Source organism: Archocentrus centrarchus, chromosome 3, assembly GCF_007364275.1.
Source record: "Archocentrus centrarchus isolate MPI-CPG fArcCen1 chromosome 3, fArcCen1, whole genome shotgun sequence".
Taxonomy (NCBI): Eukaryota; Metazoa; Chordata; class Actinopteri; order Cichliformes; family Cichlidae; genus Archocentrus; species Archocentrus centrarchus.
The window spans coordinates 31,520,879-31,542,796 of NC_044348.1; the positions used below are offsets into that span (position 1 = coordinate 31,520,879).

The 21,918-nt window shown below is 43.1% G+C and overlaps 1 protein-coding gene across 3 annotated transcripts in view; it reads right to left on the bottom strand.

Moving 5' to 3' along the window:
• The window catches only part of akap13 (A-kinase anchoring protein 13), a 123,827-nt gene that overhangs the window by 53,716 nt on the left and 48,193 nt on the right, over window positions 1-21,918 (bottom strand). For 2 of the 3 annotated variants that reach the window (XM_030757781.1, XM_030757764.1), the window contains exons 6-10: window positions 21,242-21,425; window positions 19,648-19,843; window positions 17,312-19,373; window positions 15,912-15,997; window positions 5,577-5,631 (exon numbers count right to left, since the gene is read on the bottom strand). In XM_030757781.1, coding sequence (XP_030613641.1) covers window positions 5,577-5,631; window positions 15,912-15,997; window positions 17,312-19,373; window positions 19,648-19,843; window positions 21,242-21,425 — 2,583 coding nt within the window. Of the gene's footprint in view, window positions 1-5,576; window positions 5,632-15,911; window positions 15,998-17,311; window positions 19,374-19,647; window positions 19,847-21,241; window positions 21,426-21,918 lie in introns of all 3 variants that reach the window. The other variant, XM_030757772.1, reaches the window with a different exon arrangement.

Here is a 21,918-nt window from a genome sequence, read left to right on the forward strand (position 1 = left end):
AAAAAAATGTACGTGTGTGAGTGTGTTGGAGTTGCAAGTGCTGTGACACAAGTGGATCCAGGGAGTTTTCCTCAGACTCCACCCCCTCACAGCTGTCTACCACAACTAGCAGGGGACTGCGAGTTTTGACAGCTGTCCTCCTCGGTCCGCGTCAAACAGACCCCAACACCACCGCCACCGCCACCACCACAGCACACACAGAACGAGCACAGAGAACAGGTGTGAGGATTGCTCAGTCCACAGGTGGTTAAGGTTACTGGCTGAATGTGAAACAGGTCAGATACTTCTCATCTTTATGATTATTATATCACACGCACCTTTTTGCACCATTCATGTAATCCTTATAAATTGATCTGCACATAAATATAAAAAAATCTGCAGAACAGGGACAACATTTTGTTCTCTATTTATAGACTAGTTGTAGTTGAGCAGGATTTAGTTGCCTGCAGGTTAACCCCCCCCCCCAAAAAGTCCCTACTGGGTGGGCAGTACTTTTCCAAAAGTAAAGGGACTTTGGGGACGGGGCTCGCAGCTATGAACACTTCTGATTGGTCGAGAAATCTTCAGTATTGCCACCACCTACTGGTCTGCAGTGGAACAGTTTTTTGTATATTTGTACGCAGAAATTACCTGTCAAGCATCAGGCTGCTAGTCTTCCTGGTTTTCTGGAGTGTAAAGAGCCCCTTTAGTCCCTTCCAAAAAAATCTTTTTTAAATTCCTGACATTTAAAGTTCCAGGTAATCTGAGCGGAAACAGCTCCAAACTGTAGCGTAGTCTACTTTCTCAGATCAAGAAAATACCGACCACAATTCAAACAATTTTGGTTTCACTGCAGGTAAAAAACACACAGGAGCAAAACTGCGGCTGAGAAATGAGTGTTACATGAGCGCAGCAGAAAATAAAGAAGAAGATAAAAGCAGATATGATCCAAATAAATTATCGAGTCCAAAGCCATCGACAGGGTAAGAAATAACGGATAAGAAAAATAATCTGCTGGGTTAGAAACATTCTTCTCTGCACATGTTCACCGTTAGCTGAGATGAGACACCTGAAGTGTTTTTCTTAAGTGCAGATTTTATCAGCACTTACATATAAAATCTTACTTATATTTTCTATACTTCCTTGTCCTGTATTTCTTCATGTTAAATGTGCACAAGATGCTCTGTGTAGCTGGGCTGATTTATTGCACATTGGGGGTGCACGAGTGCACAGACCAGCCTGAATGTACTTTGGAAAAGAAAAGAAAAAAAAAAACCTCATCTTGCTTTTTTCCTGTTTTAGTGACCTATGTATGTCAACTGGTTCGGTTCAAAATCAGGTATCACTTCCCCATCTGCATTTAAATCTGCATGATAACATGTTTTAAAAATTCACTGAATAAACGCAAAGCAAAAAATCCACTGAGAGACAAATCTGTCCATTAAACAAAACTGTAATTCAAACCTCCTGCATGATTCATGACAAACAAACAATTTTGTTTTCATTGTATTCTTCTTACCTTGAGCCCAAAACACATCCAGCAGGTATCCTAAAAGTACGGGAACTGAGTTCTGCTAAACAGGACGAGGTTTTACCTAAAGGTTTTGCAATACGTTCGACACTAAAGCAGAACGATGACTTCACATATGTCTACAAACCACATCTGACATGCAGCAAAACATGAACCAAAGGCATGATGGGACATTTCACCCTAAACTGCAAACAGCACACATTCTGCAGCCACAGGAAGAAGCCTCAACTCTTTGTTTGTTTTGTTTTTTTCATGTGTGATCGAGTCAATTTAAATGTCTGTAGTTACTGAGATTTTGCATAAACTTATACTTATTAAAATGATGCAGCTTGTTTGCCTCTGATTCTCCACAGCGCCTTCTTTTCTACAGAGAGAAAGCTTTGCATATCGCAACTCTGTGCAATATTTCACTATTCTGTCAAAGACTTCCTTTTTGAAGGCCACAGGATATGATTAAACCGCCTGATGACCCACAGAAAAAGCAGAGTCTCACAAGGGGCTTTTCAGGCAATAGAGAACTGGCATCATTTCACAAAATACATCGTCTAGCACCAACGCTTTCTTTTTTTTTTCTAAGTAAAGCCTTCAAAAGTAAAGATGGCAAAAGTGTGAGTTTCTTCAGACAGCACAGGGGTCAGATCCAGGAAGGTCTGGTTCTCACTAAGAACCGATATTTCAGCTTCCACACGAATGAATAAAGAGTATGACGCGCAAAAGCAAGAAGTGAAACTCTGAGGCCACCATACACAGTGAACATGAAGCTAATTTATTTATTCAAGTAATCATTTCTTGAAATTTGTTCTGAAATAGTGAAATTCATAACAGAACATCAATTACATTAAAAAAGATGAGATTTTAAAGTGAAATGTCTCACCATCCTAATTCACTCTCTTGGCATCTATAAAGGTGCATTTATGGATAAGTTTTCCTCTCACTGGGCCATTGATTATTTATCACAGTTTATTTAGTGGCAAAATAAGCTAGGGCCAGTAGGTTCATTATGGTAGCCTACAGTAGGTCACTGAAGAAGTCAGCTGATATTGTTTGGTTACTGTGATTACAGTATTTACTGTTGTTAAAATGTGGGAAATAATGCAAATAATGAATTATGACCCAGTGTTTCCAAACTTGCAGTCGAGCTGTTTAAGACTTTGAGAAGGTCTGAGTATTGACTTTGACCTGGGAGGTTTCTGCAGTCAATAAAATCACACTGACCTTTGACACCAAAAAAAAACAGCAGACATCCAACTTCCCTTCACTTTAGCCCTTTTTTTTTTTTTTAAATAAATCAACATTCAATGAGCTGTTCCTGCACAATAAGAATGATAATCTACAGCCAGTCGCTCTGTCGGCTCCGCTGGGTGATTCCTTATGCCAACATCTACTACCTAACAATCATAATGATAACACGCTGATGCAAAGCAGGTATTATGCCTATCGAGATTCCCATGTGAGTATAGCATGCTAGCATGCTGAAGTCCAGCTCAGGCTTATGGGAATGCCACTGGTTTTATAGAAGCATTTTATAATAAACCACAGTACTGAGTGCAATGACACTTGAGCAGATGATGGCACTAGGTTATTACAATCCATTCTAGTCAGGGGGCTGCATATATAAACCGGATTGAATGGAAAACAGTCTATAGTTCAGGTATTTCCCCAAAGTGACCTGCTGAGGACCTCATTCAGTCTTTCTTGGAGTAACCGGCCAACCAACATCAAACATGTTTATGTACAGGTTTTTGTTTACACTGTAACAAATGTATAAATTCAATTATGCGCGTATTATTGAGGCCACAGAGAGGGCTGATATTTTTGCCTTGAAGGCTGCAAGTTATTACAAGCACAGTGTGATGCAGTCCTGTACACCACCACCACCATCGCTGACCTAAACAATAAAATATACTATTCAAATAACACCCTGCATATTCCAGGCATCGTGAGAACAGGCTGTAATTAATAAAGCTGCCACTAAATGTATACCACAGAGGCATTCGACTAAATGGGAAAGTAAATTCAAGTCAATCAGGGATTGATTTCCGGCAACATTCCTTCTGTTGCTAAGTTGACTAAACAGGTAACGATGAGAGAGAGAAAGGGAGGGCTGAAAGAATCGGGCTTCATTGGAAGAGAGAGAGAGTGAGATTTCCTCCAAAAAGGAAGTGATGTCAACTGATCCCAGCTGCTACAGAGGAAATCCCACCCTCACCCACCCTTCCATTTTTACTTCCACTTGACACCCGTGGGTTTTTTTCTCCTTCTCTTTCCATCTTTCCCTCTGCATGTCTGTCTCATCCATTTCAACCTCTTTTCCCTCTCTCTCTGCCTCCTGTCACACGCACTGATGTTTCATCTGTTTTCTACCACCGATAAAAGGCAGTTTGTTCTCAGCCTGATCCAGCTCATCGATCTGTTGGTCGTTTTTTATTGAGACCAGTCTCCCAACAGACCGACTCATCTTATGAAGGTCAAAGAATCACTTTTTCTTATCTTGCTGTGGCTGCTGCCCAAACGTAGACATATCTGTGTCAACATCTAAAATGTTTCACATTAATATTACTCTTACAGTCACTGCCCATACTGAGTGAACTATATCCCCATGGCAACAATCAACCACTTGATGCTCTGACAAGTGAGCCGATATTTTTCCCAGCTACGCTTGCCTCGTGGCTCCAACAAATCTGCTACTAAAGTCCAGGCATAAATGACTCAACAAACACGGGACATAAATACATATAAACTGTCATTGTAAAAACAGAAGTGATCTGGACTGAGGTGTCAACGATGCTGTTGTGTCATGCAACTTTGCGCATTTGAAATAAATGTATAACTTGCAGGGAGAAAAATAAAAATTGTAAGCATCGCTAACAGATCTGATCATCTGATTCCATACAAGCAAAATAAAGGTGGCTATTGAAATTAAAGCTGCGGCTCTACTCATCCATTCGCTGCAATTGTAACCACACTGAGGCATTATCAGGTTGGCTGCAGAGTGGTGAGACTTCCTTCTTTGCAACCAGTGCTGCTAATCATCAGATGATTAAATGCCAAACTTCTGCTGTTCAGCTCCTCTGTGATATGAACGAAACTAATGTTAGTTAGTTTCTCACGTGTGCAGGGTCACCTGAAATATCACCAAATACTGTTACCCTGCGGACTTGACTCAGATATTTACAGTATTGGCCGATTTGTAACCACATCATGTAACATACACATAAAATATACTGAGTCTAGCCTGTGTTGGCCAGAAGTCCCACAGAAAACTTTACTGATGTGTCGCTCCCATTTAGGTTTTCAACAGTTTTCCTTCTTAACGGCCGTCTTCTAAATCAGTATGAACTCTTTCTGATACAGAGATGAAAATCCCATTAGTGTGTGCATATTCTGCCACATTTCACAGCAATGAGGGTCCCCGTCTGCTGTGTAACTCGCGTTTCATCATCTGTGTGTGCACATGCTAATGACACCCCACTTTTAAATGAAACCACACCAATACCCCATGCTTCGACTCATTCAGACTCTCATTTGCACAATGTTACTTTCATAATCTTTAAAAATAGCTTCACACTATCTCCAACAAGTGTTAGCAGACTCTTAAAGTCTGGTTTCGATTAATATTAGAGCGCAAAGGCAGCCTGGGCACGTGTCGTGGGTGACGGGTTAACCACTCAACCGTGACTGAAGAAAAGGCTCCAACAATACCAGAATCTGGCAACAAAATCTTCTCTTAGTCAAAGTTGGTGTTTTAGGCTGACAGAAAAAGCTGTTTTCATAATTTCACAAACAAACTGTTGCCCCAGTGTTAAGGCTCAAACAATGCAACACTCTCACTTAATGTCAGTGCTACTTTAACTAGGCCAAACAACAATATGTTATAACAGGATACAGCCTCAACACTAATGCACGCACGACCCGAGACCTCACAGCAAAGCAACCGTGCAGATTACTACGAAATAAACCACAGAAAAAGTTACAACAGAAATAATTACTGAGAAATTAAAAACATACACTTCCCCCAGTTCTCAAATGAGAATTTAGAGCAGTGGCAGCCGGCAGTAGCTCTTACCTGAGTGCTGAGCGTTGCAGGGCTGATGGAACGACGTCTCTCTGTCGCGGTGGATCTACATAGAAACAGGAAGACGCTGAATCAGTCTCAGCAACATGTGATCATCACCCACAAAGAAATAATGATGCAGACCAGCATGCCTGTTAGGAAGTGTTCCTCCGAACACAGGATGGGAGGCGCCGATAAGACACCCTTTATAACAGCGGTCTTAAGAGTATTCACAGGATTTAGTGACTCCACTAGGGCTCGATCTCCACCCCCCCACACACCCTCACCCCCACCCCCCGAGGAACTCTCTGAAAGGATCCAACTTTTTCAGCCTTCAGTGCTCACAGTCACACTGACACCAACTCACACTCACACTCTCACACACACACACACACACACACACACACACACACACACACACACACACACACACACACACACACACACAGTGCCTGTCAGAGATCTGTGGTTGGCTGTGAACACTCAGTGCTGTGGCTCTACTTCCTCTGTGGTCTCTACAACAGCTGTGTATATGTGTGTGCTTACTTGTGTGTGTGTGTGTGCATGAGCTGGTTTTAGCTACAAAAGCCACTGACACCCCCCCTCCCATCTTTGCAGGCAGCACAAAAGCTTTGAGAGTTTGGACGAAGCTGTGCAGATCTGACTGACAGCTCCGAATGTGAAACTAAGAGTCAGAGAGGAGCTCATTGTGCTTTAATGAACTCCATCAATGATATGTAGATAAACATGATGAACTTTGAGTTTTTAACGTGTCCTTCATACAAAGTCAGAAGTCAAGCTCAGATCAACATGCTTTAGCATTACCCTTTAAACTTTGCTGATTTCTACAAAGAAACCCACGGGCACAGCCTAAACCGGTCGCCCATCTAAAGGCCACAAACGTTCATCTGATGGAGGACCTGGTGGAACAAAACAAAGATGTTGTTCCACCACAGGCCCCCCACGTCTGCTGCTGAGCTTCACCCACTGTGACTGCATGGGTGATGTAGATTTCATCATGCTAATGGAAGCAGTAGCACATCTCCCTATGTTATGCTAATTAATTGCTTAATTCATGCAAAAAAAGCACTTTAAATTATTTTTTCAAAGATTTTTATTTAGTATCAAAACTCTTTAACTATCAAGTAGCAATTACAAGCAGAATATGACACTTCCAGACCAACATACAAAAGAATATTCATAAAATGATGAAAAGATACAAATTTTCACATCTGAGAAATGTTTACATTTTTGAAATTGTTCAAAAATATTATTTCCATGACTGCTGCCCAAAACCTCAATGGCCCCTCCTGTGGGTGGTGGGCCCACGTAGTTCTTTCTAACACTGCCCCCAGGCACTCGCCTCGATCACACCCTCCCAAGTCCCTCGTCCCCTAACTGTCATGTACACACACACGCACACTTTGTTGGATGCATCAGGAGCAATTTGGGGTTCAGTGTATTGCCCAAGGGCACTCCAACATGCAGACTGCAGAAGCCATGAATCTTATTTCATTGCACATGTTCGAGTTAAAGACAACAAAGTAACAAAACACAGACTGCTACAGACAAAAAGAGGAAAAGTCAGATTTAAATGAGACTTAATGTAGTGCAAGAAAAAAAAGGAGAGACTGAAACAACACAGAGCGATGAGTGAGTCCAAGCCAGCTAACAAGGTCGACCCACCCCCAGAATGCTTTGAGGGTGAGGGAGCTGATCTCAGCTTTTATAAAACTAACCCCGAGCTGTCCCTGCGCTCTCCATCGACGAGCCTGCTGAGACGCAGAGAAACACTGTTTTCCAGGCCTGGGAGTGGCGTGTGTGATCTTCCCGTTTGCATTCCTACAAACACACTGACAACTAACTGCATACCAACTGGCACCATGTACAGGCACCTACCCCACATGACAAACACTTATGCTCCCCGTTTTCCCTCATCAAGCCTCACATGCACACAACAAACCCCCCCCCCCTCTCTCTCTCACATGCATGCGTAAAACACACAGGCTTTTTCTTCTTCTCTCACAGCTGTGTTCAGATATCAAACAGAGCCCGCTGAGAGAGAACAAACACGCTGACGAGGAAAGACTAGCTGGTCGCAGAGGGCGCCAGCGCGCACACACACACACACACACACGCGCACACACACACACACACACACACACACACACACACACACACAAACAGACAAACATGGAGACATAAGTGCACGCACAGGTTCTGGTCAGAGGTAAAATGACAAGCAGGCAGCAGCTTTGCATGTTTTAATAGACTCCACTTCAGTGTGTTTTGGCACTTATTATAAAATGAACTGAACCCTTAGGTATGATGAAGCACTAAGTGGACACTTTACCTAAGAAGTTGACAGGGTGTGTGGATATACCTCCTTTTAATACACAGATATTACACCTGTATTTTGGCAGTGTATCACAGGCTAAGGTATGAAAGGTGACTGCACACAGCTCAGCCAGGACAAAAACAAAAGCCTTTTCGATTTCAGTCACGGCATCGACTTTTTTCCTTCTCCTCTCAGCTCATATCTTCTAATTCGGTTCAATCATGCCTACTACATCGCAGCTATGATGCTGCCACAAAAGTCATTGATTTGCTTAGGGACAAGCCATTTTTATGATTGTTTCACTGAGAAAAACATTGACTCAAGGGCAACAATAGACTACCAAGAAGCAATTTAATGGTCATAAAAATGATGAGAAACACAAAAGAAAGTTAAAAAGTCAGAGGCATGCGCACATTAAAATGTGCTTATTTTTCCTCACAGACACACTATGGATCAGTGTGGCAGGCAATGTGGTTAGTATGCTCAATACCAACCAACAGGCACAATGAGATAGCCAGTAAAGCAGCCACTCATTTAACCAGTTAGCAGATCACACATTTATCAAACCAGCCGTTTAGCAGACCTGCTAAACGGCCAGCCGGTAAGGAACTGATCCTCCATCAGAAAGCTGGCGGCCCAGATTCTGAAACAATGCAGAGCATATTTGTATTGCCGGAGGAATCTAAACCGTACCCAGTAAAAACATCTGGTTTAAAAATAAAAAGGCGGGATGACTCGTTTATACGCTGGGGCACGCAGGACTTGGACTGCTGCCTTGTTTCTAAGCAGGCAGGCGACCAGTGAGGCTCTGCAGCGTCGAAGGATGCCATGGCTGACTGAATGACTGTATCCAGTCCAGCATGTGCACATGGTCTCATCCCTGAGGCCTGCTAACAGCAAACCCGCGGATGAATCTACTCCGCGGTGCACCTCAGAAGGACTGTTTTCACAGAACGAGTATAAGAGTACAGTACAACAGAATATGTACATACACCAATCAGTCCATACATTAAGCACCAGCCTGTTATTATGCAGGTTCCCCTTGTGCCTCCAAGGCCATGCTTACCCGTCTTGGGACCCAGAGGCAGAGCATGCGGCATCTGGCCCCTGAATGTTTGGGTCAGATTGAGATCTGGAGAGTTACGGCGCATTAGAGGTCATATTAGGGTTTGCTTGTTGCAGCAATGTTTAGGTAGCTGCATAAAAGTAACACCCACCTGAAAGCCAGTACTCAAGATTTCCCAGCAGAACACTGCATTGCAATAAGATTCACTTTACCTGTCAGTGATTTTATTGTTTATGACTGATAGATATATTTACTGTTGTACTGCATTAGTATAAAGAGTTATTCGCAGTTACTGTAGACGCTAAATGGAGTGATGATGTGTTTTGTGATTCCAGGCCAGCAGCGATGCTGGGATGTGAAACACTGGTTGGAATGAAGTCATTTGGCCAAATGCCTGTTTCCATCTGAGGCCAGAGGAAACCGTTAGCCCAGAGCTGCCTTTTTCCCACACCATCATATCTCCCTCACTTTTTCTGCTCCTCTCTCTTTCCCTCTAAAACTCACATGCACACACCCTTTCTATTTCATAGCTCCGGGGTAAAGAGCAGCTGACATTTGGAACAAGTTTAGAAAGTGACAACAGACTAAAGAGAGGTGTTACATATACCAGAACAATTCTCCTCACAGATATTCCCATGCTCTGCCCTGGCAGACACCGTGACAGTAAACATCGCATATCAAACGCCCACCGCTGCATACTTAATAGCTTAGTTTATGCATGATAATTAATAGTCTGGCCATCAATAAGTGATTATTAGCTTAGATTATAATTTATAGTCATCAAGCAATAGGAAATAGTTGAGCTGAGTCATTGACTTGGCTTAGTGTGACTTAAATAAGTCTAGTTTTATTTTGTTGACTTCCAGCTTATCTTAGTTATGTTTAGTCTAGATTAATCTGGTTTTGCCTCCTCTGCAGTTCAAAGTGTTCTGTAGTTTGCTTTATTATTCATAGTACTGCACAGTTACATCACAGTACACTGACTCCTGTTTGGTTCCATCAATTTTACAGTTTTTGGCTCCACACAGTAAGTACAGCCGAGGCTGAATGAACCTGAACTACAGTTAAAGTCGAGAACTGGATAAATCAAAGGTATTACAGTTCAAAGGGAAAACAGAAACATTGTTGCCATGATAATTAATTTCTCTGTGTGTCAGCTGGCTGAGTGAACAACTGACACACAGACTTTGCCAAGCTATTTGAATTAGTATATTATTACCTATTTGAAACATACTGCAAAAATTCCCTTCACACCATACGTGAGTTGAGCTCTGTATCCAGATAATATCAGGATGTCTCCCAGCTTTCCTTATTTCCATCTGAAATATGCCAGGAAAAGCCAAACGTTACCCTATCTGGCAAAATGTTTCCATATCTGGATCAACTCCCAAAAGCTAATCTAAGCGGGGCCAAGCACCACCTCTGGTCACATTTCATACAAATTTATCCTTAATTTTTTTTTTAGTTATCCTGCTAACAAACAAACCAAACCAATCACTTAACGTCCTTGATGGAGGCAACTAGAGGCGTGAATTATCCAGCAACATCTAGTTCAGCCTGAGTGAAAAGTTGGAAGTTTATCTTTGTTATTATTGAACAGGGATATATTATGCTTAACATTTTAGTTACATAAGACCCTTTTGCTCTGATCAGTGGTGCACTGGATTCCCAGCTGCAGCCAGGAGAAACTCCACAGTGGAAAAATGTTGTAAAAGGTTCTATATATGCAGGGAAGGGAAAGTGCCCTTTGGGCTTTAAATAGCACAACTTTTGGGAGCCATAAACATCTCATTTAGAAAGATTCCATCGAACCCCCACTGCATTTGGTTTAACACAGAACCTTTACAACACAGCGAGGGGAGCTCTGAGCGAGAGGGAAATTAGGGTATAGCAAGACATTTTCAGCAGACTTTATATTCTTGTTTTAGTTTGTCAGACAAGTACCCACCGAGCTGACCAAAAAAACCCCAGAAAGACCTTAAACTGTCTGAGCCTCATTAAGTTTCATACACAGTTTATTCCACAGAGACGGAGAGAGAGCGCAGGCATCTGTCTCTGTGTCGCATACAGCGTTCACATGCAGCGAACATCCACAAACCACACTCCACCCCAAAATAATCAGCACTGTGTGTCTGGAGGGCCGCTATCAACAACCATGCAATCATCTCCCAGGGAGCAACGCAACGAAAGCCATCACAACACACCTGGCAGAGGACTATAGGTGTGCCGAAGCACTCTGCGATGCTTATGATTATGTTTTTCAAACGAAACCTCTTTTCTGAATCGCTTTAAGGAGCAACTCTGATGAGGCCTCTGAAAGTAACCTGTCTGAAGAACCTAAGCTGCTAAATCACTCCATAAGCATCCGCTTCATGGGCTTAATTTTAGGTAATAATGTCATTTATTATCTTTAGCCTCTCTTTTATGGTTTATTTTTATGAATTAAGTCCCGCTTTAGATTTCTTACCTCACTTTTATTGCTTTAGCCATTATATTTTATCTGTCTTGAGAACTTCGCTCCGGTTTCAAAGCTTCAGCTCTAACGAGCGTTAATGCTGTGGCAGCAGCGGGATTATCACACCAAACAACTTTGTTTGAAAGTGCGGATAGATAGCCTACCTTAATCAAAACCACGTCTACAGCTCTCTCCCCTTTGGCACACAGACTATACCTCCGCTTGTGTCGTTCGTACATTTTCCCTTAAATATCCAGAGCAGCTTTATTGAGCAGAAGGTTAAAAAATCCCGGAGAAACACTGCTGAGGAGAAGTGAAGCAGTCTGCTAAGCTTCACATCTGGCCACAGAAGCAGCTTTCCACCAGACTCCAGCTCTACTCCTCCCTCCTTCCCTTCTCCCCCCTCCCATACTTTTCTTTTCCTCTGTCGTCTCAACTTCTCTCTTGACTCTGCTTGACTCATGCCTTTGCGCGCTCTCTCTCTCTCTCCGCCAGGCTGTGAATGCCTCTCTCTTATCCTATGAATCAGCAATCCAGAGCATTACATTGTTACCGTATGACAGATGACAGTAGGGCATTATTACTTTAGTCCACGTTATTCAACCATGCCAATTAATGCTGTTGAGATTCAACACGCCTTACTGGATGAGCACTTTCTGGGTGTAACAGAACCTTTTTTCCAACAGATTGTTGCAAATGTTTTGTGAAACATGCAGTACACTAAGTCTGCGCCCAGATAAAACGCTTAAAAATCAATATTAATCCAATATGGATATGATAAATGACAGCACGGACATAAAGAAACTAAATCTCCCAGCCCTTATTTATTATTTCTTGCAGCACATTAAGCTACTGCTCAGTCTGTTCTCTCTCTTAACTCCCCAAATGAGCTCAGAGCCAATATGTTTGAGTTCCTTGATAAGCTCAAAAATGAGTGCGCGCAAAGAATAATTTAGGCACGCCAAGAAACGAAGCTCAATAGCAATCCCGGCAGATCAGCCAGCCCTCGTCGGCTGATATTATTCTGAACATCCAACTGGCAAATCTCATACGGGCTGTGATATTAAAGCTTGTGAATCCTGCCTACAGTTGCTCTGCATCTACAAGCCGCTTTGAAACCCACCTCTGGCACAGCTCCTGTTTTCATGCAGCGTCTGATTTACTCAGTGTCACATCACATTTCACTCTGTTCTGTTGCTGCTGTACGTGGGAGGGCGGGGAAGTCCCAGAATGAGGTCAAACCACCAAATAAATTACTGCAAATGGGGAAAACAATCACTATAGAGGTCCAGAGTATAGAGTGTGTGTGCGTGTGTGTAGATGGGACGTGCATAATAAGTGGTAAATGGAGAAATCTAAGTGTACCATCACAGCTACACAGATCTAGAAATTTTAAGGGGAACAGAATGAAACGTATATTGTAATTATAAATGGCTGTCAGTGCCAAGGTAGAGAACAAACATGATGCTTCTCTGTCAGGAAAGCAGCTGGACAAACACTCACAAAATCATCTTTTGTGTCTGCAAGTCCTTATGCTGATTCATTAAAAAAAAAAAAAGTAATTTCAACCACAAATTGCTATTAAAGCAAATTAAATCAAGTATAACACATAGGATAAATCACAAAGTAACAAAGTGTTTTGTCCACTGCCTCTGGGAAAAAGACTGAGGTTGAGCACTTTCTGAAAGATATTTGGATGGGATGCAAATGTGCTTCAGTCCCTGCTGTCTGTGGGTTGTTGCTTACATGAGAATCCAGCTTTGACCTACTTGGCCATAGTTGTCCAATAGCACAAAGGCGTGAATCCCAGTAGCCACAAACAAATGAAGCTCTGCCCTGATTCAAACTCCTACTTTCACAGAGCACCAGGTGCTTCACAGCTCAAGGAAGCTGCTGAATGGGAAAAATCACGGAAAATATAAAGTCTGATTATAGACGGCTGTTTGTTGGGTCTGAAAACTGACAGTTCACATAATGACCCGCTGCAGGTGATGGTGACTCCCTGAACAGCTTCCCAGCTTAAGCTGACCGTGTTTCCTCACAGTAAAGACAGGGAACTGTGCACACGCATGCAAGAACTCATTTCAAAACATAAGAACAAAGCTTCTCCGTCACATGACCTCAACCACTGAACAAAACCTTTAGGATCTCTTATTTCAGCGTGAAAACGTCTCTGCAGTCTGTAGCTCCGTCTCAGCTGCCAGAGGCTCATTTGTCACCTGCAGTGATTAATCACATATTTTTTTTTTTTAGAGAACAGAAGCCACCTGGAAATTGCACCAGGAAAAGTGTCCAGTATACAAAAAAAAAAAAAAAATATGCAACAATTTCACCATGTTCTCCTTATCTCATCTATTTTGAATCGGATGAGTGAAGGAACTGAGCGCGCACTTAAAGCAAGGACACAGACAGAAGTTAATGGGTCCATCATATCGATCTAGCCTCACTGCGATGTCACGCTGAATGATACTTACGGCTTTTGTCTAAATAACAAAGCCATTAGGTTAAAAATCCTCAACAAGAGGAGAATTTAGCTTCTAGTCTCCTCTCTCATACCGCTCTCTGCACGTATGTGCACATGAATCCCATTTAGTATGAAACAACCCAAATCTAAATTTATCTCATGTCCTTATCTTGAATGTTTTTACACTTCTTTACACTTCAAACGGACTCACGGCCGCTGATCAAAACCGTTTTCTGCTTGCTTTGACGTGTGGTTTGGAGCAGAGGAAAGCACAAACTTTTCGTGTCACAGTGTCACCGTGCAGACTGGCTAAGTCTAAAGTACGAAACGGAAAAGCTGTCACACACACACACACAGAATCAATCGGGACTAAATTATCTGCAATCCAAACAGCTTGAATCTCGTCAGAACGCTGTCACGGGTTTTGAAATTTTAATTACTTCGTTAACCTTACACGTCTCATTTCACGCAGATATTTGTTGTTGTTGTCATTTAGATTCTGTTAAGCAGTCAGGTGTTTTCCTTTGCAGCTGCCCGGAGTTTTATCTACTGAAAGAATATTTTATGTACACTTTAAAGTATTTTAATTATTTATAATTATTTTCCAATTATTTAAACTTTTACAGAACATCTAAATTAATTATTGTGACTGTTCTTACCTATTGCCATGCATGCTTCACATACCTTACATGTATTCAAAAAAAGTAACTTAAAATTCTTAAAAGCACTTCTGAGGCTCTGTCTTCAGTATTTGAACAGGCCATTCTTCACCTCAGCTTCTACTGCAGTTTATTCAAGACCAGCATGACTCCAGATTTCCTCCTCATCATAGCAATTAGGGGATATTTCAAAAGGATCAAATGACAGGTCATTAAATCGGTCAGAAGAAGCAGCTCCAGTGACGCCCTTGAGGTTACATCTCCCTCTGCTGGCGACCCCGCGGTCCTGCATGCTGTGTGTATACCCTCCTGCAGTCAAACATCTGGCATTTAGAACAAGCCGTTGACTTAGACCGCAACCCAGGAATAAGCAGAGCCACTCCAGTCTATGGCTGCAGAGGAATCTGTCAGTCAGCAACATTTCAAAGTAAAGCCTCGTCTACCAAAGGCTGCATCCATGTGCTCAGTAGCTGAGCTGATAGTAAACGAACTGCATTGCAAGTCTCCCACAGGACGAAGCCTGGAAAAGTTGTGAGACTTTGTAGTAAATCAAATGCATAGGTGTTGCATAAGGACACTTCAAGGGGAAATATATTCCTTTTGAAAAGTACAAAAAAACAAAACAAAAAAAAACAGTCAAAGCTACAAGTCATACAATGTTCCAGACAGCTTTCCTCCTGAACTCTCGCCAAATATCTCGCTGGCACATCAAGCTGCTTGTAAGAAAATCTGGCTCTTCTGTCTCCTCTCATATTTGTGGTACACTTTTCTCTTTACTTCAGATTTTTTTCTAATCCCTGGCTATTGCTGTTTCTTAAGAATGTAAAACATTCTGTTTACAGAAAACCTGAGATTTGACTCGTGCATCCTTCTTCATGTACTTTCAGCAAAACTAGCAGCAAAAGCCTTTTCATGCATATTTCACATTAGACTCTGCTGTGCAGAAGGAAAAAAAAAGGCAAGATTGTGGTTAGTTTAAATCTAATAAAGTGGTTTTAACAAACTGTGGCGTCCACTCGTCAGGCACTCATGATGCAGAAATTATAAACTTTAACAGAAATCAATGGACTGTCTTATATCAACCAAACTTATCCTCTGCATCAGCAAGAAACAGCAACCATAGATGTAACACCCTTCCATAAACTGTATATAAAACTCCAGCTCCAATATTGTTTTTATTTACCACAAAGACTCACCTTGGCTGAGCGGTCGCTGACTGTTTGGTAAGAGCGTTTTTATTCCAAAAGCTACTTTGGTTGTTTCAAAGCTTCAGCAAACAGTGACTCATCTTGTGTTAATCAAACCCACATCGACAACAAAGCAGAGCCTGATAGCTGACAACAACAGAAGAGACTTCAAGCATACCATGGAGAAGTCTGCTCCCTCCGCCGGGCCATTTTCTTCCTCCCCTGCATCACTTAAAGTGTCTTCAGACTTGATGACATCCACCTCTAGAGAAAGGCACACAACACAATGCAATCAGTGCAATGGCAAATCTTCCAAATATAGGAATCAATAACAAGTGTTCAGAGTGAATGGTACTGAGACTTATCTTTCCTGAGTGCAGATACACTGATGAGTCACAGACTTTGCACAATAGCAAAGTAGCAGATTGTTTCAGGATGCTTTTATTTGCTTTTATTCACAAATCCTTCCTGCTGTTCAGCAGCAAAGGACCATTATCACTGAATGTAAAGGTTCATCAGAAACCTAAAGGTCCTGTTTTTTAATACTACATAGGTTTGAGTGTGTGTGTGGGGGTGGGGGTGTCTCAGAAATGATTCTCCCTAAAAACTAACTTTGTCTTATTCTGAAGAGCCCACCGGGAGCCGATTGGATTTTCAGTCTTTACACCCAAACTGGGAAACAACAGAAATCTCGTCTCTGACAAGCTCACCAAGATATTACCTGATGTTGGGACACGCTGTAAATACATCCTCTAATTCATAATGACACCCCACTCCCTGCATGACGCACATCACAGCCTTGCCCTTGACCTGTCTTTATTGGACTTGGTTCCAGCACAATTATTTCAGATGAGTGAAAATTGCCGACAGAGGAGCGCTGAAGGTTCACTTGAAGCGATTCTGTAACTCTCCCTTCCTGCTCCACGCTCACATCAGCTGGCTTGTGTATGTTTGTTTTACAGATCCCAGCCTTCTAGCTATGTACCTCAGACTGAGTCACGTGCACTCGTAATGTGACTGTAACCAGACCGTGCTTTTGTGCGTGTAAGAGAGACTAACAAAGAACATATGAATAATAAAGGGAATTGCTGTCAGACTAATCGTAGCCTAAGGTACTCAAGATACAAACCAGCTCAGTACTTTCAATTGTGTAACATGTCAAAATCTAACCCAGTGTCTCATGGTGACCTAATGTGGCATAAAAAACAGTTTAATTATGTCAAACTTTTACATTGTTTTTTTAAAATTAAATAATCAAAACCTGCTAATAACTAAATGTTTTGTCTTCATTAGCCCCAAAAACCCTAGAGACCCAGCAAAACATACAGTCACAACAGCAATATATCACAACAGGATGTCACAAAAAAGCTAAAACCCCCCCGTGAGCTCAATACTGGTGGGCTACGTGGTATTTAACTTTGTGGAGCTTTTGCCATTAATCACCAGAAGAGGACTGAATCTAATTTAGCATATTTGCTTAGGAATAAGACTTTGACAAACGTATTGGCCTGTGATGTATGACTATGTGGACCTAGCGTAAACCTAAAGAAGGAATGAAATAAATCAGTATTTACCCACCTTGGGCTTCGGTGCTGCAGCTCTCCGAGGCTCCGGCCACGGCATCAGAGGGATTTACAGTCACCTCATTCTCAGTGTGAAGTTCTGCGGACGCTTCGCTCTTGAGTAAAAGTTGCTCTATTTCCAAGGAACTTAGATCAGCACTATTTGAAAACACAATGTCATCCTGTGGACAAGACAATGCGATCTGATTGTCAGGTGACCTCTCCTCTGCTGTTATCTCTGAATTACCCTGTTGAGGCTGTTCATTTCCAATCCCCTCTGCTGCCGCCGCCACCACAGGCATGTCACTTATCTCACTAGTCCGTTGAACATCCTCTTCAACTATGTTGATAACTTTGCTCTCTTCTGTTACAGGTCGCTCACTACTGTCCAATCCTGATGCAGAAAGCTCTATCCCTACATTCAGGTCAGAGCTGCTGGTCTCTCCAGTTTCCATTCCCTGCACCTCCACTGTTGGCGTGTCTTCGCTCCTCACTGAGTCCAAGGACGGATCCTCTTTGGAAAGATCTGGGGCCTGATCCTCCGTGTTCAGGAGTTTGGGTTTGGATTCAGGCTGAGCCCTGGGTTCCAACGATAGTCCTGCATCCACAGCGATAAAATGTTCACAGGTTTCATTAGGTTTAAGATCACTGGGCTCCTCAAGCTCACATCCTGCTGAGGACTGCTCTACTATCTTTGTTTGAAGTAAGTCCTGATCCTCCGTAGTGCCAGCGTCCTGAGCGGGCTGGAATATTTCTGTTGTAGAACTTCCAGCTGATCTGAAACTGCCATCGTCGTCACTGCAGAGTCCACAGGCCAGGCCCGAATCACGGTCAGCCTGTCGCTCAGTCGGCATCTTGTCAGGCGACAGCTCACAGTTTAAACTCTCAGTCTGAGTATCTACCACGATATCGCTGGCAGTCAAACTATTACCTGTACTGTCAGGTTCTTCCACAGGCAAACTGCTGTTTTCAATACTACATCCAGAGGATTCAACTGCATCTCCACTGTTTAGCTCTTTACCACTTACTGCATCAGTATAAGTCCCAGAATGACAACCGGTTTCTGGAGCCAAACCCCACTCCTGCTCTGCAGCGTAATCCCTACCAGCTATTTCCTGGTTTTGTTCCAGGCTGTTTATGTCTGGTAGAAGTTCCCCTTCGCGGAGGCCTTCTATCAACAGACATGGAACAGGTTCAGGCTCCATGATTACATCACCAGAGTATATCAGCATTGGGTTAAGGAGGTCCCTTGGGGCTGATAGTGTGTCTGTTAACCCTTCACTCTCCTCCTTGTCTTCATCACAGACATCCTGGGTAACTTTCATGTCTTCTTTCCCAACATTCTCGTCTTCCTGGGAGCACTCCTTCATTTCAGAATCAGAGCTGTCCGAAACTTCAGAGGATGGTGACAAGGGTGACTGGCCCATGATTGACGCTTTTGTGTCTCCGCCGGCCGTTAAGAGATCTGTTGATTCAGAGTTGGTCTCCTCCTCCCTCCTCTTGGCCGTGCTATCCTCTGCTTCCTGCTCAGATCTATCCTCTCCCTTCTTGGCCTCCTGTCTTTCCTGGATCACAGCCTCTCCTCTATCAGTTTCCTCTGCCTGTTTACCACAGCCTGCCTGTGGTAGAATTCCCACAGTGAGACCTTTCCCTTCAGCCTCACTCTGTACTCCTTCACTCCTGTCAGAAAAACTCAAACTCTGCATGGAAAGAACGGGCTGCTCCCGTGCCGCCTCCTCCTCTGCTTTGGAGTAATCGCTCTCAGTGTTTGAACACACCCAGTCCTCTGGGGGCACAAGGCCATGCTCCTGAGGGTGTTCTTCTGATGCTGGAGTACTCACAGTCAAACTACAGTCTTTCTCTGAATTTCCAGCCTCACCATGTCTACAATCAACAGCGCTGCTGCTTTCCACTGGGCAATTTTCTAACCAACTCCCTTCTGTTGTTGTATCTGGGCACTCTGACGCCGTATCAGACTGCTGGAGCCGGTCCAGACATGTTAAGTCTGTTTCTACACCGTCAGAACATTCAGCAGCAGTGTGCAGAGAATCAAACTGCAACTTCAGTGCAGAAACTCCCTGCAGAATACAGAACAAGTCGAGGAAAATGTTAGCTCTTCTTTTAAAAAAAAAAACCCAACAGAGCTGCTCTTCAGTTCTTATCAGAAGCTGACTCTGTGATTGCATAAGGTGTTCCACTGGTTATACAAATGAAGTTTGAAGGTTAAAAAAAAAAAAAAAAAGGGCAGTGAAAAGACAAACAATCCAACAATGTTCAGCAGCAGCAGAGCTCCTGGATGGAGCCGGGGTGAGCACATATTGCGTGCTAAAAGAGGAAGCTGGCATGACTCACCTCGGCATGGAGATGACAAATCAAGTGCAGCAGCTGCTCTACAGTCTTCTGAAGGGTCGGCGTGTCACGCCCAGGGTGTATGCTCACTGTCAGTGTGTGCGTGCTCAGTCTGGGGAGGTGGCAAAACACCTGAACATCTTCAGAGACCTGCTGGACACCGTTAGACCCTTCGTCCCTCTCTGGGTCCGTCTCAGCCCTGCTGTGAAATAAACACTTAGATCATCCGGAAGGGTCTGCAGTGTGATTGGCTAACACAGAAAGAAGGTCTTTAACAGTGATGTCAGCCAATCCACACGGTGCGATTTTTCTTCAATAACTCACATCCTTAAACTTAAAATTGGGGAAGGCCAGTCGGGAAGTTGGATTCTAGTAGTCAGCAAGTAATCAAGCAAAGTTCAGAGATTCTGTAAAGTAAATGTTTATAAAAGTAAAAATGTTCCAGATGCCACTAAAAATTATACTTTCCCTCCCAGTAGTAAAATACACCTATTTTAGGACCACTCCTAGCTGATAAGCTTTCCGAGAAAACTTCTCTCCCCCCGCTGCATTTGATTCAAGAGCTGACGGTAAAGTATGTGCAGCGTGTTTCCTTTTTTTTTCTCCCCCCTTTTCATATGATGGTGCTGCACACGGGAGACGCCTCCCAGTTAGGCAGATCTGTTTGCGTAATCCTGGGTGGACTTCTTTAGCACCGAGGCCCGGCAGCTGAGGTCACCAGCCAGGCTGTAAGTGACTTCACTTTTCATGAGGCAAATGTAATTACAGCACATGAGGAGTGAGATGGAGGTCATAAAGTGACTTCAGTGCGAGGTTCACAGGTTTTTGTTTTGTTTTTTTCCTCCAGCGTGCAGCATCTTCATTTTGAGTTAAGTGAAAAGAATTCTTCAACAAATAAGTGGGATGTTTAAAAGATGTGAAAGGGGTCTATTTCCACTTTAAGCTTTGTCGAAGTCAATTTACTCAAATGCTCTATTTTTTCCTCAGCGCTTTAATTTCGAATGAAAGAATTTGACCTCACTGGTCTCTGGGAGATATTATTAGGGGATAATAGCTGACAACTTTAAACAAAACACATACATCACCGTCGCCATTAAACTGCAGGGACGGCACTGCAGTGTGTTTGGATTAAAGTGGGGCTGTGCACAGTGAGACTGAAGAGGTACTGCGAGAGGTCAGTGGAAACAGGACCGAGGCTTTTGTGTTGCAGAATAGTTTCCCATCACTTTGGATTTCCTTGGAACAATACTGGCAGCCCACAACTTTTCAATTTGCCCTCAACTATCTGACTGCAGCTGAAAATGCTAAGCTAGGCTGCAGCGTGGCTTGGTGGTGATGTTCTTTGAATACTTCTATTGTTCTGCGAGGACAACAGACAAACAACATTGCTATAAAAGAAGGCGGAACCGCGCCATCTGCCCTCTGATATATTGACATGGAATTGTTTGTACAGAGAGGAGGGCAATGTACCTCAGGGCTAATGTCCCTGTCACACAGTGTGAGGACAGTTTAGACAAATCTTTCTCAAGTGTAGCCGTGATATGAAACTTTTCCGTGAACCAGAACAGAATGTGTTGAGAACTATACTAGCGCTTACTTTGTGAGGAGCTCGTGGAGGCATTTGTGTCCTCGTGACTCCGCAACAGCGGACGGGGTGAAGCCTTGTCTGTTGGCCAGGCGAAGGGCTCCTCTGGCTCCGGCCTGCTGCAGCAAGAAGTGCGTGACCCGAAAGAGACCTCGACGCGCTGAGAAATGCAGCAGAGTCTCCTGAGGATTCAGATCTGAGGAAGAGAGAGAGAAGACGATAAATAAATACCAGAAGAACAAAAAGAGAGCGCACGATGAAGTGCGGCGGTCCAGGGAGTTAAATCGTGGCATACCATCACTCGTGGTAGCCTGGCAACACTGCAGAACCATCTAATTAAACCAGCTCAGGATCCACGATGACCCAGCTTACAGCAGACCTTTACACATTTAAAGGCTGATAAAGCCGCAGCTCGTCTCCCTTCTGCCATTTTCATTAGTTAATAGGTACAGGTATCTTTTTATGATTAAATCCACCGTGCCAGCTGACTGCAACTGTAATCATGTCTTTTATGCGTGTGAAAAATAAGAGAATATATCGAGATTTTGGCACGTTCAGTAAATGCAGAAAAGCCTTTGAAGTTGGGAAAATCAAAGCAACAGCATTAACGGCTCTATGACGAAATCAAATGACACCATTTCATTTCAGCAGATGTTAACCACACACCAGCACACCACAGTCCCATTTTT